The sequence below is a fragment of the Numenius arquata genome, chromosome Z, assembly GCF_964106895.1.
Source record: "Numenius arquata chromosome Z, bNumArq3.hap1.1, whole genome shotgun sequence".
Taxonomy (NCBI): domain Eukaryota; kingdom Metazoa; phylum Chordata; class Aves; order Charadriiformes; family Scolopacidae; genus Numenius; species Numenius arquata.
The window spans coordinates 14,100,675-14,127,977 of NC_133616.1; the positions used below are offsets into that span (position 1 = coordinate 14,100,675).

The window sequence follows — 27,303 nt, forward strand, 5'->3', positions numbered from 1 at the left end:
GCTGACCAAACAGGATTAATAGAGTGGAGAGTGTTACCATTCTGCTAAAGTGAAGCTTAGTATGGTTATTATTTAGGCTTATAACCTTTTCACAGATATTTACAAAAGGCCCGTTTCAGTTTACTAGGACAAGCAGTTCTAGAAGTTTTTAGGCTATCATCCTATTATACTCATTTGTTGAAAGAGTTTAATCTGGAACTGAAGGCAATCATCAGATTTGCAAGAAAGCAGTAACATTGGAGACTTCGGTACTAATGGTGTTCTGGCTGCTGCTTTGGAAAGATTTCAGGTCAAATGGAAGAATGAAGGTACTCCTTTGATACAGCTCCTCTCATCCAGTAACTACCCCTATCTCTTGCTCAGCTTCCAAGTCTATCCATTTTCAGGATGGATATTCTTCAAATCATGATTGACTCACAATTTCAGCAGAAAAGTTTTTGAAGGTATCTGTGGTTATTCCAGTGCAATGTTTTTTTTTTTTGCACAAAGGTTCTACAGTTATTAGTTAATTTCTAAATCTGAAAGTACTTGTCATTTTGACACACTGATATTTCCAAAGCTGAAGGCCACAATCTCTCTCCAGGAATACTGTTCATTAAGAGGGCAGGTGAGAGATAACCACTTGGAAATCCAGCTAACCCTTTTTTCCATTTCAAACTTGTGGTTCCTGTAATCTTTTGTTTCTTGCACCACAGTGACCCATTTAATTTGACAGAACATCTCTGCCATTTTTTAGAATAAGGTAACTTATGATCTTGTTTTGAGTGCCAAGGTACTGCCTTTTGGTGAGCATGTTGCAATGTAAAGAGAACATCGATGTGGACTTACCAAGCCAAAAGGATGTATACATAAGAGAATACCTGGGATCAGACTGTGCTCTCAACTGTAATAAATTTGTTCAAGGAATTGAACAAAATGTAGATATATTTTGGATGTATCTACATTCTTGGAGTGGGGAGAGGAGTGAATAATGTTTCTAAAACACAAAGAATGTGAAAACAACAAACTTGGATACCTGATCTCTAATATAGTCTGAAAGCTCTTTGGTATCTTACTACATATTCCTTTTATTATGAAAACTGTAGATCCTGATCACACTTTATTGGTCGCAAGAGCTTGTGAGCCTTGAGAGCCTTTTGAGTTCAGAACTGTGGCAAGCTTTTTAATCTAGGTCTGCAGGATTTGAAAGAGAAACATTGGTCTGATATTTTGGCAAAGTCCTAGATCCTGATAATAAGAGAAAATGCGACTATCTATGGAATGAAGTAGATGAAGCTTGGATACTGATGCCTTGAAGGATACAAAGTATATTTGAATGGATATTGAAAAGTTCCTAAGTTCGTTTGTTCATCAAAACCCTAAGGGGTCTTGGGACTCATGCCTTAATGAAACAGATGTATGCAAGCTTGCATACAGTTGATTGTAAAAGAGAAGATAGGAAGACATCTGTTTTCAGAGGGTGATTACTCTCTCCTCTGATTCTCTATTGATTCTTTTTATATAGTTCAAAGTGAGTTCAAGGTTTTATAAAGCCCTTGAAGCCCAGTGGTGTGTTTCAGTTTTCAGATTTCTGCAGCTATCATGGCAACTTCAAAAGTTTTTGTGCTCATTCAGTGGAGTTCTTTCATTCTGTTCGATGAAGACAGTGGCACTATGTACTCATCCTACTTTATATGCCCTAGCTCAACCTGATATTTTCATATACTTGGGCCAGCTTTTTTGTCCTAGATCAAGAAATCTCAGAGGCAAAACAGTAATGATCAAGTCTAGTTCTGAGGATCACCATCAAGATACACTGGAAATACGAAGAAACCTGTGCATAATCTGTAACACTGTCTGCAATCACCTTGCCATTTAGGAAAAGAAAACGTTGAAGGTGTCCCTTTCTTCTCAGACAAGATGTCAGCAAGCTGTGGTTATAATAACTTACTAAAACCTTGGTATTCTGTTGTCAAGAGAAATCAAGAAGGTGCATCTGTAGAAGAGCTCTGTAATTAGAGGGAATATGTATGCCAAGTTGTGATGTGACCATCTACTTATATGTTCTCAACTTACAATTTGACATTTTGGATGATGAAGAGCAGCAGCATTTTGAGCCTGGTCAGTTACAGAAGTTCAAGCAAGAAAATCGGTCCTACTTGAATTTTTTTGCTTGTTTAATCTTGGAGCCTTCAGCATGAGGGCTCTGAAAGGTGAGTTTTGGTTGATCCAGCTACAGCTCCTGGCCATCTGCCTTGCTCCTACAGTAGGGGTAGTAGAGGGAAACATTTGCTTTCCTCTTAACTGACTTGTTCAGCTGGGTAGGTTAATGCAAAACACCGTCATTAGTGTATTAAGGTGATGCATTGGACAATGAAATGCAGTTGTGGAAATGTGAGTATGTATTCCTTTCTGCTAGAGGTGATAAACCTCAAAGGTATGGTACAGATAACTGTTAACAGTAATGTCTTAAAGGCTACTGTTAGATCCGCTATCAGAGCTTTACAGGACTTTTTTAGTGGTGTGGCTGACATTTCTGGGTTAAAATGAAAAAGCTGACTGACTTTTTCCCAAGAACACAAGTTTCTTAATTTGCATTTCAAAAATTGAAGAGTTTGATTGAGAAATAGGGTAATGATGTGTGTTGATGTATGTGTATAAATGTATATGTTTTTTCTTTCTTTTTTAAATCAAATTTGAAACCTATTAGTCTGGAAGCTTCTGCTTCATGACCATTCCGAAGACCTGCCATGAGGCTTAGTGACACCAAAGCCTCCTTAGTCACAAGAGAAGAAAAATATTTTTGTCACTGCATGAAGGTTCTGAAAGAATATATTTGTTTTTATCAGTATTGTAGGGAAATTAATCTAAGTTCTCATAAGTCCAACAGTTGCAGTAGTACAGAAAAAGCAAAAATCTCCATGCTAAAAAGCTACACCTTTGATTTAGAAAATTTATTTTGCTTCACATGTCTATCATAAAGTTGGCAGGCATTTCTTCAGGTTTTTGCTGAACTTTGTAGAGTTCCTTATTTGCAGTTGACCAGTTTCTGCATGGAGCTTGTTGTATCTGTCTTTACTGTCTTCCAACCATTAAATTTTGTACATAATTTTGGAGTTTTAGGAAATTAGAGAAGTACACATAGATTTGAGAATTAAAATGACGGGGAAAAAAGCTTCTTCTCATCACTAGAATTAACTATGTTACTACTTGTTATTGTGTTCTAATGTTAATTTTGGAGATTATTCTTCAAAGTTTCAATTCTTCTAATAAGAATTTTCTGCAAATGTAGAAGAAATTAGAAGTCATAGTTCTGGTTTACAATTTGAGAGGGTGTTGGGTTTTTTTTTCCTTGGAGCTTATTTCCTTGATTGCATCCTCCTTACCATTCATTCTCCTGCTCCCAAACAGAGAGATGACTCATTGCATCTGGTGATAAGGCACCACAAATCTAGGCATGAAATAAGTTATTTTTCTTACATTGCATTTGTGGTCTACACGTTTTGACAACAGATCTACAACAGAGTTTCCAACCTATGTTTAGTTGTTCCTTAAACTTGAAGTCATATCCCTGATTACAGAGAAAGTCATTGGTTTTTTTGACAAATTACACAATGATAATCGAGAAATGAGAATATAAGACTTAGTGCAGGTAGGGCTTTTGGTTGTCATGGTAGAAATTAATTCTAGTTTAGAGTACTATGTTGGTAATATAAGTCGGTTGTAGTTTAAATGAATAGAACATACCTTTTGGGTACTTTGATGTGCTTCTCATTTCTATGAATGCTACCAAATTACAGGGTGTGTGGTTGGCTCACTTTATTTTTCTGTATTCTACTTTTAATGATTTTTTAGTATAAACTGAAAGGCTTATTGCAGAGTCTAGCTCATGACACTACATAAAATTATCACTGAAGATTTTATTTCATCCATGAAAAGCATTATGGTTGCAAAGGCAAAAATACTTAAGCTTTTAAGTGTGTAGTGGCCCCTCCACCTAATACGCATGTATTATGGTATAGACTCCAACTCTTGGTGTACTGCTTTGCTTCAAACAGAAGCATGGACTGTTGGAGTTATTCAGTAATTTCTGTTCATTGTTTGTGTGTTCCCTGGCTAAAATATGTGTGAAGTCCAACTGATGCACTGAACCAAGTAGGGAGAACTTCTCTCTTAATCATTGCAGATCCTTGCTTAGTTCATGTATAATGAAGCAGGCTGAATCTGCAGAAGAGAATCTTTTATAGTAGTATTCCTCAAAAAGTAGTTGTGGAGGTGCACCTTAACTTTGTCTTTGCAGACTTTTGCTTCAAGTGTAACTGATTAGTTTGAGCTTTTTTAATGTTTGTTTTTTTTTTTTTTTTTGGTCTTTGTGTACTGGAGCTGCTTATTAGATGTTTCTCTTGGGATTTATACAGGGACTTTGATTTCATATGTTTTGAGGGTGGGTTTTTTTAATGATTAATTGGCACCTGTGGTAGACTGATGTTGAATGATAGTCTGCATACATTAAAAAGTATTAGCTAGAGAAGTTCTATTATTGCTTTTAAATTCAATGAATTTTGTTGTGTGTGCATGTACGCGCTGAGGAAGATTAATTGGTGGGAGTGGAGGGGAATGGACATTCTTGCTTGGACATTTACCAGTCTATATATATAATTTGTGATTTTTTTTTTTCTTTTAACTTGCAGATAAGCCCCTGAAGAAGCGAAAACAAGAAAACAAACCACAGGAGGCTGGAGGTGCTACTGGAGGAAATAGAGCAGCTTCTCAGGAGACAGGTTCTGCAGGAAATGGGGCGAGGCCAGCGTTGATGGTTAGTATTGATCTGCAGCAAGCAGGAAGAGTGGACTCTCAGGCAACAGTAACTCAGGACTTGGACGCTATCAAAAAATCTGAAGAAATTAAGCAGTATAACGATGGGTTTGTGTGTGTTCCCCAAGAAGACACTGTTGGAGTTCTTAAATTTAAACCTGAAAACCATCCTGAGATTTTTAGGAAAAAGTCAGACTTTGAGGGTCAGAAGACGGATATCCAGCAAAATGAAAACAGACAAATGGAATTTCAGCAAAATGAAAGCAGACGGTTGGAAAGTAAACATGAGAACAAACAGTTAGAAGCTAAATATGAAAGCAAGCATGAAAGAGGACAAATGGAAGTGAAACAAAATGAGAACAGACAGACAGAATCAAAACAAAATGAGAGCAGGCAAATGGAGATGAAACAAAATGAGGGAAAACAAAATAACGGCAAACAGGAAATAAGGCAGAGGCCTGAAACGCCAAAACAGAAGAGTGAAGGCAGGCCTGAAACGCCAAAACAGAAGAGTGAAGGCAGGCCTGAAACGCCAAAACATAGACATGATAATAGGAGGGACACCAGTAAACCATTGTCAGATAAGAGAATTGAAATATCAAGGCATAAACTAGATGTGAAATCTGATCCTTCAAGGGTGAAACCTGAAAGTAGATCTGATCCAACAAAACAAAGGCCTGATGGGCGTTCAGGTTCTGATACACTGAGGCGTGACCATGATAGCCTTAAACAAAGATCTGAGGACAGGGGGGAGCCAGAGAGGTACAGGGGAGATCCATCCAAGATTAGAAGGCCTGAATATTTGAGATCATCAAACAAAAATGAACATGATTCTAAGCATGGTATTAAATCTGATGGTTCAAAACCTGAGAAATTTGACAGAAAATATAGACATGAGTCTGGTGAATCAAGGGAAAGGTTTTCTTCTGGGGATCAGAAATCAAGACCTGACAGCCCTCGTATTAAACAGGAAGGTAAAGGGGATTCTAGTAAATCAAGACCTGATAAACCTGGTTTTAAATCACCCAACAGCAAGGATGAACGAAGGACAGATGGTAATAAGAGTAAAGTAGATAGTAATAAAGCACATGCTGACAATAAAGCAGAGTTTCCCAGTTATTTGTTGGGGGCAAGATCTGGCGCATTGAAACATTTTGTCATTCCAAAAATCAAGCGTGATAAAGATGGCAGTGTTACTCAGGAGTCAAGGAAAACTGAATTTAGAGGTGAACAGAAGGACAAAGTAGAGAAGATTGGGCTAGTTGAAGATCTAAATAAAGGAGCTAAGCCTGTAGTTGTACTTCAAAAGCTTTCTTTGGATGATGTGCAGAAATTTATTAAGGATAGAGAAGATAAATCAAGGGGCTCTTGTTTTAAACCTAACAAGAACAAGTCATCCAAATCTAATAAAGGTAAGATTATTTTTTTTGTAAATACTAATTGCGTTATATCTTTTACACTCTTGTTCTTTTAGGTTTGCTGCTTCTGTAGTTAGAAATTAAACGTTTGAGAATTAGTTTATATGCTTGCTTATATGGTGATTTGGGAGAACAAAGTGAAACTTGTCTATGGACTTGTCATTCTTGGAAATGTTGCTACGATGTACCTGAAATGATTTATTTACTCTGGTGCAAGTACCTAATGTGGGAACACTTAAATGGTCTTAAACTAATGTAGCTAGAGTACAGCTTAACCTGGTAATTTATCCATTGAAACATAACTGCTGTGTGTATGATTTAAAGTGATTTAAGTGTGTGATCTAAGGGACTGATACTACTGTAATCAAATCAGTGTAGCTGGAGTGGTGGGAGATACTACGTCTATAAGCCCTAAGATTCTTTTGTATTTTCAGTTAGAACTGAAATGTGGTTTTCCAAGGTATGTTTTGTCATGATGCAATAAGAATGCAGTTACAAAGTCCCAATGCCTCTCTTACACTAGAAATACGACTGTGTTGGGGAGCCTCCACACCTGAGGCTGTGTGACAGTAAGCTTACAAGAAGGTTCTGGGCTTTAGGAGAATTCAGACATCATTGTCTCTAGTGTCCATTGTATACAGAAAGAGGAAAGGAACTGGTAAACAATTGGCTGGCATTTTTGAATAAGTAACATGAACAGGAAATAATTCAGAATATCATAAATTCAGGATTAAAATGTTTTCTTAAGTAGTTGATCTGATAAGAAATTATACAGGAATCACCTTTGTGAATGTCTAACTGTTTATGTGCACGTGTACAGGTGTTCTCTGTATAATGAATTTATTGTGCTATGTCTGTTTTCTATCTACTAACCTGTTTGTATTAACTCTTAAAGACATAATAACTCAGGATGTGTATTACTTGTAAAATATTAGCCTCCTTGTTAAATATTTTCTCTTCATTCTGGAAATATGAACATTTCCCCTGTCCCTTTTTAAGATTCAGAACAGGCAAAGTTTCCATTTCTAATAATAGATACCTAGACTTAGACATAAAATTTCGACATCTTTGTTGTCAGTTTAGTCTAAAGATTTCAGACTAAACCTTTATGTTCTTCATAGGGAATGCTGAAAACTTTCTGATGGAACTCAGCTGTAGTCTCAGAAGGATAGATTTTGAATTCACACAGTTCTATGTGCAGAAAATCAGTAACTTATAGAGCCCTTGGAGCCATACATAGTGCTTGTATGCTTTCTGAAATGTTTCTGAAGTACTTTTTGGTAGTCAGTATTGTATGGGGTTACTTATATAGAATGTTTTTAGTAATGTATAAAGGTTTTAATGTCTGTTGTCTGATTGGCATGACTCTAATAGCTGTGTCACATGAGCAATGCATTAATTTTAAATTCAGGTTTATAGCTTTTCTGCAATCTTTTTGTGTATTTTTTGATTTCTGAGGTCATATATTTCTTTCATACTCTCAAATAACTTGGAACTTATTTTCCAGGGAAAGAAAGTGTTTGAATCTAATATCAGTCTTTCTGCTATTGTATTTAGAATAAGATTCTTACAATGGTACTAGAAATATACTTCATGGAAAGAATAATGTTCTAACTATGTTTGTCTTACAAATCAAGTTTTGAGTATTCTTCCGGGCAGTTTTTGGAGAAAGTGTCTTTGAACTTGAGATTTTTCATGCATACTTTGAATTTTACTTTTTTTTTTTTTTTTTTATGGCCCCACTTCCTGGTAACTTACTTTCTGGGATATATTATGCTAAATATCTAGATGAACTCCAGTGCTTGAAAAGGTTAATAAGTTATAAAGGTATCTCTTCATAAGCCAAAGTCTCTGTCAACAACTGACTGATACAGAAAATATTCATGTCATTGCCACAGTGTCCTCATTCCACTGAAGAGAAATAGTGTTCTCTGTTTTACTGTCTGCCATTTTTAGTTGTAAACATTTTAATACACTAGAAAATGTAATTTTCATAAACATTGTTTCATAAACATTCATTTAGTTCATCCTATATGTCTTAGTAGATTGTAGCAAATCTTTCTAGTGTTGCTTCTTAGCATCATTATTCCACTTCTTGCATCCCTCTTATTCCATGTAGTTTAGTGTATTTTGCTTTATGTTTCTTTATTTTACTTCCTTGTAATTCTTGTCCTTTGTTTTTGCTTTCTCATCCATCCCTCCCCCAGGAAAATGTCTTCTCCTGGCTTTGCCACATACAACATTATTGCTGTTATTTATCTGAAATCCAGTTTAACATAGGATTAGATCAGCTAGTTCAAATCACCATTTAGATAGTCATTTGGTCTTAAGGGACTAATGCCCATTCATTGTAAGACCCAGTAAAATTGACTTGTTTTAAGCTAAAATTAATGTTTTGCATACTGAAAATCTATACAGCTTCTTACTTTGTTTCAGTAAATTTTAAAACCATACCTTTATTGTTTATGTGAATTTTGCGTTGTACTGCAAAAAGACAAAGTAGCATTTTAATCAGATTTTACAGACAGGTTTAAAATTATTTTAAGTTATTATATGAATGGGAAGAATAACTTTAGTATGTGACTATTAATATTTAATCATCCCAACAGTTCCTTTTGGCATTTACAAGGAAGAAGTGACTTTATCTTTCTCCTGATATTTGAGCATTTTTCTGGAAAGATTCAGTCTAGCTCAGTGGAAAATTATGGAATTTTTTTCATAGTATTTTTATTAAGGGATCTTGTGGTGAAAATTTTAGCCTGTTTTGTTCAGGTCGGAATTAATTGTAACACTTTTTCTTCTGGTTTTAATATCTGTGAATGTCTGTTATCCTGCTTTTGATGCAAATATATGTTGTTGGGGGATCCATGAAACTTTTTGAGTTTGTGCCTGCGATGAGGAGGTCACATTTGCAATCCTTTCTTTTCAGAGCTTCGGCGAATACCTTCTCTGCTGCTTCTTAGAGCTGTACTGGTCAGCTATGTTGGGATGAGAGTTGTTAACAGTTTCACAGTTACTGCATTCAAGACAAGACAAATTTTCTGTTGTTGGAGTATGACATGAGTAATGACAGAAACTGTAGCTGTCTGTGTCAGGAGATGTCTTAAGTTGGTTTCTAATATGTTTGAAGGATTGCCTTTCCAAAATAAGCATCATATATGTAATGAAGTTTTAGTTCTAGGACACATGAGTGCATGTTTTTTAAGACTTGTGCAGAAACACTTTTTGGGTCTTCCAGTATCACCTAAAAAGAGTTTGTTGTTCAAAATAAATAAAATCTGATCTGAATGCTACTCCTTCATTGTGTAGATTGTTGTAGGATTTCCTTATCTGTACAACACAGAAGTTTAAACACAAGTTTTTGTTGCTTACCACAAGTCGTCTTAGTACTTGCTGCATTCTCTGCTGCTGAAATTTGAGTGAAGATATGCCATTTCTTCAAAGGTGCTCTTCATACATATTCTTACAGGATTGACTAAAAAATTCACTGATTAATCATCTTCATGTCATAGAGTTAAAAAAATGTTTCTAGATATGTCTGTATTCTGTGCTCGTGTGGGTTTTTTTGTTTTTGTTTTTTTTTAAATTCCAGGTGACTTTTTCAGAGGCTATAGTAACTATAATTTGGTTTTTGTGTATCATGATGGTCCATCTTTGAGTTCTAGCACTGCTGGAAATAGTCTCACTTGTGAAGCAGAGTGATCATTTAGGTACCCATCTTCTAGGTAGGAGAGACAATAAAGGGAGTATCCCAGGATGAAGAGCTGTATCCAGATCGTGTCGGCTCAGTGAGCCAGCTTGTGATGCCTCTCACAGACTTCTAGTTAGCACAGCAGAGCTACTCATGAATACTTTCTGGTACAGCTGAAAACTGTGGACAAAAAGGGAGTATCCATTTTAAACATTCGTTTAAATCCTTTGTGTATAGGATTTCTATAAGGACAAAATTGACAAACTTTGGAGGAAAAAATAGCTTATGGACTTTAGCAGATCAAGCAAAGTTTATACTTCACTCAAATTTACTTCCAAAATAACAATCTCTTGATGCTGAAACGGGCACATTGTTGTACTCACTGAAGTCAGTGGGGCAAGCAGCTGTGCTGCAAGGAAATAACTGGAGTAAAACCATATTTCCTTTGGAGAGGAAAAGGCTACAATTCAGCTTGCTTACTGCAGATTGTGCTTTTGTAAAGATAACCATTGTGAAAGTCCATAGTACTACAAATCTGAAATTTGAAATCACTGTCTTGGAGTTCCTGGTAGCAACTGCATTTGCATGTGGAAAGGCCAGAGTAATAATCCACTAAGCATCTTGCATGTGCCTGCACTGCAAGCTGGATCAAGCATGTCGTAATTTTCTCTGAAGTTCTCCAGAAAATTAGGCCACATATCAGAGAAAAAACAGGATGTATTTAATGGTTTACAGCAAGGAGTTTATAATGATTCTTCTCAGCTGAACTCTTTAAAGCTTCTCTAAAAATCTAAATTTAACTGGAATTTTAGGAAAAAAAATCACTTTTGTAAGAATTTTACATTTTTCCTAGTTTTCCTCTTTTCTGAGATATTGGTGACTACCTCTTTTCAACTTAGCTAGACTAGAAGAGGAGCTGGCTGTTTCTTGTGGCGTTAGAAGTAATTAAAGATAACTTAGGTTTGGAGATGATCCATTTTTATATACACTTTGTCCATTTGGCCCTGACTAATTTTTTTCTCCTTCCTGGATTGATCAGGTTCACAGTTTGAAAAATATTCTAGGCATTGTTTAACCAAAAGCCAAAACTAAACTATATATAACCTGTTAAATCTAATAGTTTAGGAAGATCTCATTTCTCTAGAATGCTTTGCACCGGGATGGATCATTCCTACTTGTAGGAATTTTATAGGTATGGTGTGTCTGTCCTATCCCAAAAAATATGCTGGGATTTGTACATTCTCTCTGGGGCCTTCATTTTTGGCGCTAGTGTTTCAGAAGTAAATGCTGCATAAACTGGTATGAGCAGAGAGGAGGAATTCAGCCTTTGCACACTTTCTTGTGTTCATCTGTGTCACCAGTACAATAGGAGACATTTCAGCACAGTGCTTTGCCTAGAGGCTGCTTTAGTTATTTCCTACTTTAGTCTTTGCCACTAAGGTAAATGTTCTGATTCCTGTTCCCATAGTTGTTCTGAAGTTTTCTCTGGGTGGTAAGAGTGAACATTGGGTGTTGCACGTCTAGTTCTTGGCAGCAGCAATAAACTTGACCAAACCCACTAGTTTCATTGTACTTCGTTTCACCCAAAATATGATGCTTTGTCTGTTTGCAGATTTAGGAGTGCATTGTTTAATTAGTTCATTTTCGAAAAATTACTTCGACACATGTAAGTGATAGAAATTTATTACCTAATTTGTCAGAGCAATTTGTTGAAAGTCTGAAACTGCCTTTAGTTTGTGGATGTGGATGCTTGATCAGGTTCCTCTTACTTCTAGGAATAGCTAGGGCTATTTTACATAAATAATTTTTGCAACAATGCATTGTAATATATAAAAATGTGGGCCAGCAATTTGTCTGACGCCAGTTACAATATGCAACGCAGACCTGTTCATGTGTCTAAGTATCTAAATATGGATATTATTTTTTGACTTATGTGCAAGGATATGTGCTCAAAATGTTTGGTTTGAATTTTCTTCTAACAAAGGGTAATCTTGGCAAAATACAAATAGGAAAAAGCTTCATATTTGCTTCTAGTAAATTATCTTTTCTGTTGCTGGACATTTTCAGCTGTTTTAGTCAACTCTTTTTGAGTTAGAAAATTTAAACTGTTTACTTGAAATTATGGAATTTATTTTTGTTCCATAGGAGCATTACCAACAAACAGAAAATAAAAGGATGAGATCTTTTTTCCTTCAAATTACCAAGCCATTCTTTGCGTGAACTAAAGGTTCTTTAAATATATGTACTGTTTAATTGTCTTCTGAGCACCTTTCCTGTAGTATTTTATATTAACAGCTAAAACAGCAATCTTTTGCTGTTGTTGCTTTGGTAATTAAGTTACTTTGGAGAAGTAAAACAAGAGTAGCTTGTTGTGATATTTTCAGTGATAAAGGCTGAGAACGTTTCCATGACAGAGTGAGGAAAAAGCAGATCTTCTTGATGTGCCTGTAGTCACAGATCAGATATAAATCATGGCATTTGTTCTCCTTATTCTCTGCAAAGATCCTGGCTGCACTGTATTGCTTATGTATGAGTTTTTCTTTTATGAGAAGAAAAATTATGACATGTAGTTTGATTTTAATTAAGGTATTCTTTCCTAGTGTGAGGCCCCATGGCTCAGTTTTTATTTTAATCAAAATACGTAGCTGAGAAATGCATCAATCATAAAATTCAGATTCCAAATATCAATAGTAACATACAATTACTTGCTGTGTCTTGTAGCTGTACAAAACACCGTAACATTTTAAGAAAATACATTGAGTTGGCTTATATTTCAATGCATATGTTCAAAACCAATGACAGCGAAATCCAAAAACAATCCCCTGACACTGATTCATAGAAGTGAGGGGTTTTATGCAGCACTGCATTTATTTCAATTGCCAATCTTGCTCCATTTTACTCTGAATACTGCTATATTTTTTGTGAAGTATCTTGCAAAGCCAGACTGCTCTAGCCTTCTTTTATTGATTTTTTTTTTTTTAATTTTTTTTTTATAAAGACAAAAAGGCAGTGAATAGTAATAAGAAATAAAATAACTTGTGGCTATAGTTGCCACAGCAATCGGATAACTTGAAGAAATCATTGATACTGATGTAAAGCTGAGTTCTTTTGGCATATTGGGTACATTCCCTCTCTCTGCCTGGATCATTCAGGTTGCTCTTTGAAAATCTTGTCCCTCCATCAAAAAATGTTTCTTGCTTCTGCAAGTAACTTGTACTATTTATTGTAAAATCTTCTTGAATCTGTGCTGCTTAACAGTGGGCAATGATAACCTCAAAGTATCATGAAATTATTCCATTGCTGTGTCCAGATTCTTCTCTGACACACCAAACTGGTTGGGTGCCATTTTTCAAGGCCGGAGCTGTGGACTGGAGTATAAGCAGGGAGTCTGAACCTCTTCTTTTGTTTAGCCTGTGGCTGAGAGCCTTCTCTGTGCCAGTATTGGGGCAGATGAGGAAAAATTATTTTGAAAGATCTGTTCAAGCAGGTTTTATGGAATGATATAGAACATACTTCTTCCTAACACTACTTCTCTCCCTCCTGCCAAATGAGTTGCAGCAGGGAGTCCTCTGGGTGCAGTCCCTTGGATAGTGGTGAGGGCATCTCAGTCTTCCACCCTCTATCTTGCACTCGCGAGTGTGTGTGAGCTGAGCTCAGGAGTTACCCATCCCTTCATGGATGTAGGCAAAAGGTGAGGGTAAGAGGCTCAATGGGGGGTTATATCCTGTTTATAGGATGTAGCTGTATATCCTTCCATAAACTTTAAGGCAGAGAATTGGAGAGGAAAGAGGAAAGCCGCTGGAGTAAATGCACTGCTTCTCAGATTACTTTCACCAGTATTCAGTTTGATAGTGTGTTTTTCAGCTGATGATATGGTGTAGAGATAAAAGTGGAACTTCCGTTTTATGACCAGATTTACCTTCCTTATACCTTAAATTCCTCTTTGAAAAAAGGATTGCAATTTCGCTGTGTTTCCCCTTCGGTTTTTGAAACTCTCTGGGGCACAGAATTATTTGGATGAGTGTGAAGCTGGTGGGAAAGGGACTCTGATCATCAAGGACTCAGTGCGCCATATAAAGAACATATTGAAGCATTTTAAGGGAGAGCCTGGTGGAAAGTGTGTCATTAAATTTGCACACTGAGAGAGCACCAAAAATTTTTAGCTTTAACCAGTAAGCTGTTCGTCAATCTCAAGGTGATCATGTATGTTTTTTTAGATACTTTCAAAGGAATTTGTGTGGTATATTCTTTTAATTGTTTTTGAAAAGTATTCCATAAACTGAAAAGGCACCAGCATTAACCTAATGTTTGTTGCCATGTGACTGGATTCTTATGATTAACTGGATTCTCTTAAGTATTTCTTAACTACCCTGAACAAATAAAAAGTAACTTCATTATAAAATACAGAGGTATAAAAGAAGGAATTTAGTAAGATGCTTCTAGTGAAGGTTGCGTTGCCCTGACTCAATGTAACATAAGTAATAGAGTAAAATAAATATTAACAAGCTCTTGACTGGAGTCCCACAGTATGTAATACCCCTGGATTATGGATGGGGAGTCCTTTTCTATATGAGAATTGTTCATATATGTGCAGTCATGCTTAACTCCTTTGTACTGCATGAGTAAAACTTTTTAGATTTGGTCATTTACAATCTTCAGCTAAGGAAGCTGGTGGCAGACTTGCTTGAGGGAACGTTGTGACAGAAACAAAAACTTTAAACAAAGCATATAGAGAACGTTACAATAATTTTATTTGTTCTCTTTTCTGCTGTTCCCTACTTGAATAAAGCAAGCTTTGCATATTCCCTAGTGAAAGAAAAAAGTGTAAGCTTATACTGTCATCTGAAATGTCTGTAACAGAAGAGAGTACAATTCAAGCATTGGTTGTATTTAGCACTGGAGAACATAGGAAACTAGGAACTTTTGAGAAGGAAATAAAGTTATTTTTCCAAATATTTAAAGTAGTTACTTTTTTTCATTGATATTCGATGAATACTGCAGTAACTGAGTTATTTTTAAAGACTGAGTAGTGCTCTACCTGAGGAACAAGACCAAGGACAGATCTTTTTTGATTCTTTGATTTTATTCCTTGATAGGTATATAGAAAGGAAGAATAGGTATTCCAGGGACACAGGAATCATGTAGCCTATGATTTTTGTTTGTTAGTTGCAGATTTAATGCAACTTTTGTTGCTTTACTTGTAGCTGATTTCTGCAATGTCTTTGTTTGGCCAGATTTCCTCTAATCTTTGTTATGTGTGTAGTCCTGCTGATTTTAATGAAATTACCAACAGTGCATAAAATTGAGAATATGTGTTAGAGAACCAGGATCTGAGGCCCTCTAGCGATGTCACCCATGAAAATTATCTTAAAACTTGTGTTTGTGAATTTTCCTGTAGTCTGGGGCTGGATGTAAGCTAAGTCTCTTCAGGCTCTGTATAGGCATACAAAAAGACATGAAGCATTAGTGTGGGGACACCAGCGCTCAGGTGTACATCTAGGCAGCATCTAGATTAGACCTGGCTGTTTTCCAGTCAGCGGTTGGTACACACAGAACTGATCTTTCTGTGCTGGCATACTTCTGCCTGTCTTCAATCAAGTGTCCAGCCTGCCAAGAGTAATCATGTCACAGCAACATGGTCAACCACACTGTGAAAGGTTTTCTAGCATTTTTGAAAGTAACGTTGAGAATTCAGGTAACTTGTGCAGGTGGAGATTATCCAGGGATGGCAATTTAAATAAGAGTGACCATAGAATGGGGGAAGCACAGACAACTTCCGCTATCAGTTTTACTTTGTAGGTATTTCCTACCTCAATGCAAAACCTCCAATATTTTAACTTAAATCTTTTTTTAAAATGCACTTAAATGAGATAACTTGCTGAACATACTTGAGAATTATAACAAAATAATTTTCTGATCACTAGTTTTGTTTCTTCTAGGCAATTTTAATGGATGTAGATATATGTGGAACCAGTAATATATGTGCCTTTTTAGAAATGTTATTGTTAGAAACTGTTTTCTCATAGTAAGGCTCTTCTAAGGACAGTTAAAGATGTTCAAAGAGGGAAAGAAAAAAAGAAAAAGGCTTGGATTAGAAGATAGGTTATTATTAAAATAAATTTTACAATGTTATGTTAGTGATGTAGTGAATGCAATTAAAAAGTAAATTTTCATCCAGAAGATGATTTTTTTTGGAGGACTGTGTGTGTGTATTTCCTTTCTAGATAACATGGTATGTCTTGGGAAGGAAAGACAGGTGCTTATGACAAAGGTATTTGTTTTGTTGTTGGAAAAAGGTTAACGATTTAGTCCGATAACCTTCAAATCCACGCAGTAGGTTCTTTGATAAATAAGGATAAGACATCAACTACACAAAACCCCAACAAATACTTTTAAATTAATTTGGTTTCCTTGTGTCAGTTGTAAAAAAAAATCTCCTTCATTGTGACTGCATGTGGATCTAATCGTAGTTGCAAAATGTAGTGAGAGTGATGTTGTCTACCTGTTCACCTCTGTGGAATAGGAACCTGATGTAGTCCAGCTAGCTGTTTGTCTATATTAAATAAAAATCTTTCAACTTTGCTTTGTAAGAAAAAAATCAAGCAAATTTGGGTTGCATTATAACATAACTGGTAGGGAGTAAGAAAAAATCTGAGGCAGAGGTTGGGTTGTCAATGATTTGTTTGTGTACTTAGGGATAAGACCCCAGAGGTTCTGCTGCAAATTGTCCCTCCTTACTGGAAAAGAGAAGATTACTTTCTTGTATATGCTAAATAATACGAATGAGAATAAACAGAACTGTTAATGAGGCACAAAGAATCCTAATTTATCTACACTGTTAGAGAACCTGTTAAATTCAGAGGATGAATTGAAATAAGACTAAATTTTTTGAAAGTGGAGCAGGGATATCTTTTTACAAAGGAAATTAATTTATTTGAATTTGTTTATGTTTATATGTCTGACAAAATATTTTATTGAAGGAGATGTGTATGCAATTTATTGTGTTAATTTCTAATCGTAGTGTGAACAATGAATGCAACTTTAAAAAGGGCTGTCAAATACATCCAGGTATATCTGTGTTATTATTAGTGGATATACTGTAAGTGATTCCTGAGAAACTACTGTAGTGTTGGGCCCTTATTTTTATCTTCAGGTTTACATTTGCTCTTCTTACTCTCCATTAATAGGTAGCATAGATCAGTCAGTGTTAAAGGAGTTGCCTCCTGAGCTCCTGGCAGAAATTGAATCCACCATGCCACTTTGTGAACGTGTGAAAATGAACAAGCGCAAACGTAGCACAGTTAATGAGAAACCAAAATATGCTGAAATCAGTTCTGATGAAGACAATGACAGTGAAGAAGCTTTTGAATGTAAGTAGTACATTGTTCTGTTCCTACTGCTGAAGAAAGCTAATATTTTGCTTTTACAAAAAGAGATGGTGTTCTTTTGGTTTTTTGTTTTTTTTACATTGGCTACCCTAAAACATATGAAAAAAGTTTGCTGTCCTGACAACTACTTGGCCAAGAACCCTTTTTTTTTTTCTTTTTAAAGAAAAATTACTTGATTTCAGATGAAAAGCAGCTAGTTGTTAAATTTCTTTTCCTAATTGCCTTATGGAAAGCGTTGCCTCAATATTATTATTTTTTTTTCAGTCATACTGTGAAACATCTTTAGCCATAACCAGATTAAGGAAAATATCTTCTAAAGCAGCACAGAAAGCTTGCATACAAAGGTATGCAAGGAAAAATTTCAGTAAATAAATGGTAAATTATTCTTAGTTTTATTGATAAGAAAAGTGAAGGATCCCTTCTTGAATTTTTCTGACATGATAAATTGAGAATCTTAGTGACCAGAAGTTTCTTAAAATAGTTCTTCTTCTACTATTTCTCTGGCATATTGCTTGAAAAAATGTAGTTGCTTTTGAGGGTTATTAAAATACCATTTGCTGATGATACTATTCTTGAATTAACTGTTCTCAAAGGAAGAGAGGAAGCTTGTAATTAGTATTTTGCTGTGCAGTTGAATAAAGTTCCCATATGTTAAAACACTGTTATATGCCTCTAAGTTAGGAAGGGACTTCCTGCTTGCAAATAAGAGTATGGTTAGTTTGTCTTTATGGTAGTTCAGTTAGCCAACAATGAAAAGAAACTCTGTTAAAACAGAGTGAATCAGTTCAGTTTGAGTTAACATCTTAGCTGTGTTACACATGCTGGGCTACAGAAGCGCCTATTGGTGTTAACCCGAGAAGGCATCTTGCTTATTGTGCTTTTTTTTCCCAAGGTTAGACTCTTTCCACCTTTGCTTACATAAACATCTTACTGAACATTTGTAAAACACAATGTTTTGCTTTTTAGTCTTTCTTAGGGTCTAAAAGAGAAAGATTTGTTTTTTCTGCTTTTTAATGTGTTTCAAGTTCTCGTCCAACAAATACACAGTGCTTATGCACACATGCACGTCATAATTATGGTACCTCTGATCTTTATCAAAGAAGAAAAGAATGTAATTTTGTTTCTTTGCTTTTCCTTTTAATTTTAACTGAATAATGCTGCTTTGAGCGTGAATATGAGATTTTGAGATAATTTGTAATCAGTCTTGATTATGGCAGAGGATTAATGATGATTTACTTCATTCAGGATTCTGTATTCTCTGTTTACCACATTACATCACCTGTTTATGGTGTTAATACTCTGTAACAGTGAATTAAAAAATAAATAAGTAAAGCAAAATTATTTAAACTGGTCGGGAATGGAGAGAATTGTCAAGAATTTCAGATACCTTAATCTACTTATTAGCCACAGTGACAGTTGAAATTCTTAAATACAAAGTAAAGCAAATTAAGGAAAACTTTCACACTAATTATATGTTTTAAGGGATTCTAGGTTCGTTATATCCAGTTAAGAGATCTAAACAATTCAGTGAGGACACCTGGTTTAAAAATATATTATAATATTTCTCAAAGGATAGTGTAGAGCCTAATTGAATTTAAATGAGACAAAATGATCAAGACAATGAAAGTTATGTGACAAGTACACTGAATAGATTTGTATTGTTTCAAATGTATATTTCAGAATTTTTGGTTGTCTAAAATTGAACTTTAAAAAATATGAAACAGTGATTTTTATAGAAGGAGAGAAATTTCTTTGAGTATTTCATGAAGAAGGGACATTCCATTAAATTTAATGATGAGAAATAAAAAATTTATTAAAACATTCTCATACATTAAGTGGTAAATGTGTTATTGCATAAATATTTGTCAGAATTCAGAAGGAAATTTGGTATATTTATATTCCAAATAGCCTTTATTTAGGTGTAAAATCAATAACTCTTGAAATTTTATTAATACTTAAATTTTTAGTTAATTTTATCTACTTCAAAATAGATTTTATAGAGCAGTGATTGTGAGTAGGTGTTTCTATGTTCATCTTACTTGCCTTGCAGACCCAGTACAACTGTAACATATTCTGTTTTGTCATGCAACATTGATAAACTGGTCAATTTAAAACTCTGCTGGAAAGCAATATTGAAGTTACTTTGCTCATAGAGATGCAGCTGGGGTCAGAATTCATCCTACAGAGATTCAGTTGATACTGATGATTTTTAAAGTGTGGCGACAGACATCATGTGCCTCCACAAAATACTGTCTCATGGGGGGAAAAAGAATCAGTTAAGATGTGTAAAGTCCTTTTCTAAACTAGTTACTTTCTTGTCCAGCACATGCTTACTCCAGGTATCCAAGATGGTCCTCCATTTCTTCAATTGCAGTTAACAGTCGAGCATTTTAGACAGTGTTAGTAGCTCAGACATCACAAACATGACTGTACTGCCTCCAGAAGCAAGTCTGATCAAGAAGAACCACAGCTCAAAGCCTGAACCGAGTTATTACCTTAAAGACTTGGACCACCTCTGTGCAGAAGTTTTGTACTATATTTTCAGAAGTGGGAGCCGTCTAGGGTGCAGTGCAGAGCATTTGTATCACCTCAGGTTTAATGTGGTTTTTTTTTTTAAATTAATTCTGAGCCTGAGCTGAGTATTGACGATATCCAGGTAGGTATATCAGGTGTTACTACATCCTGGTATGTTTCCTACGCTTCTCAATAAACTGAGGTTGAGGGAGGAACTTGCCAGTTCAGTTCCAGTTCTGTGTAAACTTGAGGAGACTTTGGTAAAGACACACAGATGTCAGGGCTGTTATATTCACATGTTCTGGAGTTGTTCTGATCTTCACAGCACAGTCTGTGTTAAACATCTCTTTGCTAGCCCAGTTATCCTATTACATTAGATAATGGAGAGTTGGCTGACTTAATTGACGAAGCTACCTCCTCCTCCATATCTGTTTCTATTACATCTTAGCACCCTCTTCCCTTTGAAAATAACATTCCACTCACCCACTTTATTTCACCAGATCTCTGTTTCTGTATACAACATTTATCCCAGTTTGCTCAACATTCACTTCTGTTGGGCTTTTTGGTCCTGACTGAAAACTGGTTACAATGACCATCTGTGGTACTGACTTGCTGTCTGGCCCAGAATTGTGACTCCAGCTTTCTCCTTTACAGTGAATTTTCTGCAATATATATATACTTTGTCTTGATATATCGACAAAATTTTAGTTGGCTTGGCAAAACAGAATATCTTTAAGCAGCTACATTGCCATGTTTCATTGGCACTTGGATGTGTTAGATGGGCAAAGCAATCACTGAATTGGAATATGGATACCCAGTAATAGTTACGATTTAGATAACTGAAGAAATTCTCTCAGTGCTCTCTTGTGAAAGGATAAAACTTATTTTCATTTGTTCCACTTTCGTTACTTTGCGTAAAAAGACAAATGCCCTGGAAATTTGTATTTTTAAATGTTTTCTGGTGTCTTTGTCAGTTTCAGGCACAGTTTTCATGTAATTAAAAATAAATTGTTCAAATAATGCCGTAAAGGAATTTTACATGTTTTAGACTGTTCGCTTGTTTTAGAGAAGACAATACAATAGGTTTTAACTTACAAATCATAGAATGATTTAGGTTGGAAAAGTCCTTTATCATCAAGTCCAATCGTAAATCTAACGCTGCCAAGTCCACAACCAAACCGCACCCCTAAGTGCCACATCTACACATCTTTGAAATATTTAAATATATTTAGTTTTGAACCATTAAAAGTAGAATTTTTGTACTTAAAATGTATTTCATTTCTAGCTTCTCGTAAAAGACATAAAAAGGATAGAGATGAAGCTTGGGAGTATGAAGAACATGACAGAAGAAGTGCTGGTGACCATAGGAGAAGCAGTCACTATCAGGAAGGAAGGAGGACTTCGGGTAGTGGCCGTTACCGTAATCGCAGTCCCGATGATTCTGATATGGATGATTATTCTCCTCCCCCTAGTCTCAGTGAAGGTAACTGATCATATAAAAAAATCAATTTTTCCATAATTCTACTGCAAATTCCATAATACTAGTGCATTTTTAACAGATATGTTAAACATTGTAAAAAAAAAAATCTTTACATACAGCATTGAATACAATTGTAAGAAACGGAAATAATCCTTTATTTCATTTTTGAGGAAGTATTTGTTTCACTCTTTATTCTCTTGATTAGTGGCCAGAAAAATGAAGAAAAAAGAAAAACAAAAGAAGAGGAAAGCTTATGAACCTAAACTAACACCTGAAGGTAATTTTGGAAGATATATTTTCTACAGTTTATATTTTCTGTTTTGTATATAAAATAATTATTTATACTTTTCTTTTTTTTTCACCAGAAATGATGGATTCTTCAACTTTCAAAAGATTTACTGCTTCAATAGAGAATATTTTGGAAAATTTGGAAGACATGGATTTTACAGCTTTTGGTAATGTGTCAGAAATTTTCAAAATGCTTTCCCCAGTTAGAAATACAAGAAACACAAAAAAATTCGTATCTCAATATTTTCAAACTTCCTTCTTGGTGTCTTCATTGCCTGTGATACGTGATAGGGCATTCTGCATTTATGCAAGGTTTGTACCTTGAGTGGTGACCTTTGGCTTTCCAATTTCACTTGCTGCTGCAGGAAGCGGATCCTCCTTCCTCCTCCCTGCAGAATCCAAAAGGAGCCTAAATCATAGTGAAACAAACAGTAGTCACCTGGAGTGGAAAGGATACCTCTTTGGGTTGTTAGTAGGGTGTTCTGTCAAACATATCTTTGTAAACAGCACTAACATAAGATGGTTCTCTTGCTAGTAAAGTCTGAGGCACGTAATTTTGCATCTTGCCTTTGACCCAACAGAGCTTGATTATTCGACTCAAGCAGCTGAGTCCTTGTGCACTTGGGGTGAGGCACTGAATCACTGTGTGCTCCTTATCCATTTCAGTGGAAAGCCAGCCAGCTTAGCGTAAATGTCTGGGCAAGTAGTTAAGGTTAACCAAGGTGACTTTCTATGGATAACAGAGTATTCATTAATTTTTTTCTTACCATCTTTGTCACAGGATTAGAACAAGGGGAGGAGCATAGCAAACAAATCACTACAGTCTTTAAAGCAATAGTGCATAAAACCTTGGGCTTAAAAGGGAAGTCATTGGTTCTTTCTGTGTCTGGTAGCATCATGGGCTTTTGTAAGGATAAATATGATTAAGATACAGTGTATCCCAAAGTACTTTATTTCATGTGTGTTTTTTGTCTATTGCCCTTCCCCAGATTTGAACTTCAGAATTAAGACTACAATCATTTGAGAATTTTTTTTTACTGGAATAAGGGTGATGGCACAAGACTTGCAATAAATGGCTTTTGCTATATTAAAAATTTTTAGTTTGACTTTCAGAAATGGATGCCTCATGTTAGGCTGTTACATTTCAGAACCAATCACATTTAACAAGTAGCCGTTGTTTTAACACAACCAAAAGTTGTCATCATCAGTCTTCATTAGATGGAACTATCAGATGCTAACTATTTAGAACTATTAGATGCTAGCTGTTTGGAAAATCAATTCTTTTTCTTCAGTTGGCTTTTCCAAATTGGCTGCAAAATACTGATTCTGTGAAGTCTAGTTAGAAACATGATTGTTAATTTTTTAATTTTTTTTTTAAAGGCGATGATGATGAGATTCCACAGGAGTTGCTACTGGGAAAACATCAGCTTAGTGAGTTGGGTAGTGAATCTGCAAAAATCAAGGCAATGGGCATTATGGACAAGGTACATTTTCAAAGTCTTTAACTCTTTCTGAACATATAATTTTGATAAACATACGAAAACTTACGTCCCCTGTAATAACATTCCACTCTCTTCAGGTGTGAATGTGACAGATACTGTGAACAGTTGTGTTTTTACTGACTTTGCTGAAGTGCTTAAAAAGTTACCATATCTTAATTGTTACTGTCTCCGAAGCTGAGACATTGCTGTTGAGTGATCCTCTGTGTCAATGCTGACTATGCACCAATATGTAATACCCATGCCTGAGCAATAAAATCTAAAATAATTAATCTACTTTCACAAAAGCATGTCAACCTATAGGCTTTCCTCCTTACAGTTGGTGTTGAGCAACCACAGTGACTAAGAATCTGCTGGCAAAGCAAAAAAATCCCTTTCTGATATACGGCATCAGCACTATGTAAAAGTATGATGTCCAGCCAGCATCACACTGAATTGCCTGCTTCCTCTGTCCTTCCAAAAAGGCCTTTTAAGCTTATAAGGTGTAACACCCCAGGTGATAATAAGATTCATTTTCTGTAGACTGCATATTGTGGTTTCTTGACCATACTCTTCCTGACTTAAGTTCAAGGGAAATTTTTGTTGGTGCAAACTGATGGTATCACACCTCTAGTAACAACGTTCTTAATTTCTTATCTTCCTGGGACTCTTGGCTTTGGGCAGTTGTATGTTATACTCTTACTCTGCCTGCTCATGACCATTTTCTGTTTGTGAAGTGTCTTGAAGCCTCTTACTATAAAAGTCATTCTGAAGCATAGTATGATACCATATCAAAAATTTAGATATTCTTCACGGACTTTGCTTAAATCTCCCCGCCTTCCTTTGTAGCGTGTTGTCAGCCTGAGTGTTTCTCTTTCCTGATAGTTCTCACTCTTAATTTCCTTTCCCTATTTTTCACACATACATACATGTATACATAAACAGAATTTTGTTGCTTCTAAAAGTGAGTGCCAGTAGTACCTGGATGAGTGAAACTGGTTCTCCTTCAGTTTAGCATATTCTGCAAATTATTTAATCATCATTCTGTAGAAGATCAGTAAGTGAGTTTGAGTTACTTTTTTCAACATGCTAGTTCTTTGCAGTTAACGTTAATATTAGGAACACAATTCCCTTTTATTAGCACTCAGGTATCAGGGAATTTTATTTCGGCTTGTTCATGGAATTTGGATTTTCTCCTAATAAATCTCTGTGTGGTCAGTTAGAATTTGTGATACTTGGATTTGTTAAATTTCTGTTTCCAGAAACAAAAGTGTATAAATATACAACATTAATGACAGAGACACAAGCTTAAATCTATTTCTATGGATTTTGCTCATTGGAAATGCAATTTGATCTTAGAATGTATTTAATGTAGTTTAGTTATATTATCAGCATTCTCAATCATGCTGTGTCAGAAACCGCAGAAGTCAAAATCTGATCCTTATCTCAAATTGCTTACAACTTAAGTGTTTCAGATTATATAACAAGTTCTATCCTTCATCCATGGACATTCTTTTCAGCAATTTGGAAGCCTTTATGTTCCTGCCGTGGTTTGATGTTTTTCTTTTGCTGTTATAGCTCTCAACAGATAAAACAGTAAAGGTCCTGAATATTTTGGAGAAGAATATTCAAGATGGATCAAAGCTTTCTACATTACTTAACCATGTGAGTTTCAAATAAAATAATTTCACAACATTGTGTAGAATAAAGTTTTCTTCACATGAGTCCTATTTAGTGTTAGTTTCAAATACGGTGTATGTGTGTGAAGGGAATTTCTGTTATAATACATATGTGATTGTGATTGAATTTCACTTCAAAGCTTAAAATATGGGAATTGAATATATTTTTTCAATACTAAACATGTTTTACTATAGTACTGATAACTAACAGGTGTATTGGGAGCAACTGAATTAACTTTTGTTTCAATTTCGAATATTATAGTTTCATCCTGAAATACTCGTGGTAACTGGTGTAATTTGCACCATTGGACATTTCTCTGCTACTTTGCTATGTGTCCATAAAACATCCCTTACACAATGTAAGGAGTACTACAGCTTTCACGTAGATTCTATTCTTCTCCTAAGCATTAGGAAAGGAGGAAGCACTTTGTTTAGGTCTGTTCTTACACTGCAAAATGGAAGTTGTCAACATAATTAACGGGAAGTTTAAGATTTTAGGGTTTTGTTCTTGATATACCTGAAACTACATGAGGATTTGGAGTTTTTATGAGGTTGACGTGATATTTCACATTTCATATATTTCTTTATTTTTACACTTTCTAGTCAAAACAGTATTCTAGCAATAATAGAGTTCTTGAGTTCTATGGAAAAAATACAACTCTTGATCTGCAGAAATAGAATTTATATGGGAAAGGAAGAGTTTGAACTTGCAAATAAAAACCAGAGACACATTATTTGTACCTAAATACATTCATCGAGATAGTTTGTAGGGTTTTCAGAGTTTCAGTATACAGTTCTGAATGTCTCTAGCAATACGAAAAATAAGTGAAAAGAAAGTTTCATTTTATCTTCTCTGCTTCACCGTGATTAGGTCTTTATGCTAGGGCTTTTAAAGGGATATTTTTCTTTTAACTTTTTGTAGTAACACTCAAGATTATTAAGCAGTTAATGGCATTGTCCAGTGATTGCAATTCAGAGACAAAGCTTCAATTAAAAGAAGCAATCTTTAGCCAAACAAGTTTTAGATTTTTTTTTTTTTTAAACCTATTAAACATGATTCAAGTCATTATGGCAAAGAAGGCTCCTGCTAAGGAGTAAGCTTACTACTTTTACAGTGCAGTGATGATACCCTACATCCATGCCAGGATGTTTTTCAGAGGCTGAGTGCAATTGCATATTCTTTTTATTTCCAAGATTAATAATAATAATAATAATAATAATAATAATAATAATAAAGATACTTGGGTTTATTTAAGCCTCATTTGTGTATGGCATGACTTTTACGGGGATCTCCTGATTTGCAGATTTCTGATGATTTTACAAAAATATGTATCATATATATAATGCACTGTGATATTGTTTTAGATTCTCTTACCCCAAAGGGAAAAAGTTGATATGGTTTTACCAATGTCTTACTTTCACAAGGAAAGCCAACAGTGTTGAACTATGGTGTCATACAGGCAGGAAAGATTCTTTTTCTCTGTAGGCTATATCTGTACCAGAGAAGCTATGAATAATTCTACCTAGTTTTGCTATAAATAATGTTATGACAATATTTAAGTAGTGCTGGGTGGTCATAATTGACCTAATGCATGTTTGGTTTTGTAACTTGTACAAACAAAGAAATACAGAGATTCTGTACTCTGAGCTAAATCTAAGTGGACATATTTGACAAGACGTGTTTTAAACCTGTTGATAATAAATGGGTTGGTCTGTGAAGCAAAGTCACATACTTAGGAGTTCCCTGTGGCTTCATATCTTTTTGTTTAAGAATTCCCTCTAGTGGCAAAAAAATCAGACCAATTGAAGCAGCAACTGCTGTGCATAGGCCACTGAAGAAAACACTAGATGAACGCATTTAGATTTTTGCTTAAGGTACACCAGTATTAAGTCGAGTATGTGGCAATCTTCCTTTGTAGTGCTTCCCAATGATACACAGAAAGCTGCTTCCTGTTCTAGCAAAAGAATGCAGTGAGACTTGTAAGACTTGTAACTTAGGGAGACACGTTACAAACATGTTGCTAGTAAAACAAACATTAGTTGATTTGTAAAACAAACTATTTTTGTATCCAAAAGGGAATGCAACATTTTATACGTGCGTGTATGTAAGTATACTAAGGTAATGTTGTTATCTCTTACTTAGTAAGGATAAAAAATTGTTTACAACTATCCTGTTTTTCTTGTTTGTTACAGAACAATGACACCGAAGATGAGGAGAGATTATGGAGAGATCTTATAATGGAAAGAGTAACAAAATCTGCTGATGCTTGTCTTACTGCTATCAATATTATGACATCGCCAAATATGCCTAAAGCTGTATATATTGAGGATGTAATAGAAAGAGTTATTCAATACACAAAATTTCATTTGCAGAACACTCTCTATCCTCAGTATGATCCTGTGTATAGAGTGGATCCTCATGGTGGTTAGTATGCTAAGAAATTTTTAAAAATCATAGAATCATAGAATCATCCAGGTTGGAAGAGACCCTTGGGATCATCGAGTCCAACCATCTACCCTACACTACAAAGTTCTCCCCTATATCATATCCCCCAACACCACATCTAAACGTC

General features: G+C 35.3%; 1 protein-coding gene across 1 annotated transcript in view; it reads left to right on the top strand.

Moving 5' to 3' along the window:
- The window catches only part of NIPBL (NIPBL cohesin loading factor), a 124,558-nt gene that overhangs the window by 59,985 nt on the left and 37,270 nt on the right, over window positions 1-27,303 (top strand). Inside the window, exons 10-17 of the mRNA XM_074165987.1 lie at window positions 4,671-6,206; window positions 17,091-17,273; window positions 21,091-21,288; window positions 21,491-21,562; window positions 21,651-21,740; window positions 22,954-23,057; window positions 24,630-24,716; window positions 26,924-27,155. Of these exons, the coding sequence (XP_074022088.1) occupies window positions 4,671-6,206; window positions 17,091-17,273; window positions 21,091-21,288; window positions 21,491-21,562; window positions 21,651-21,740; window positions 22,954-23,057; window positions 24,630-24,716; window positions 26,924-27,155 (2,502 nt within the window). The remainder of the gene's footprint in view (window positions 1-4,670; window positions 6,207-17,090; window positions 17,274-21,090; window positions 21,289-21,490; window positions 21,563-21,650; window positions 21,741-22,953; window positions 23,058-24,629; window positions 24,717-26,923; window positions 27,156-27,303) is intronic.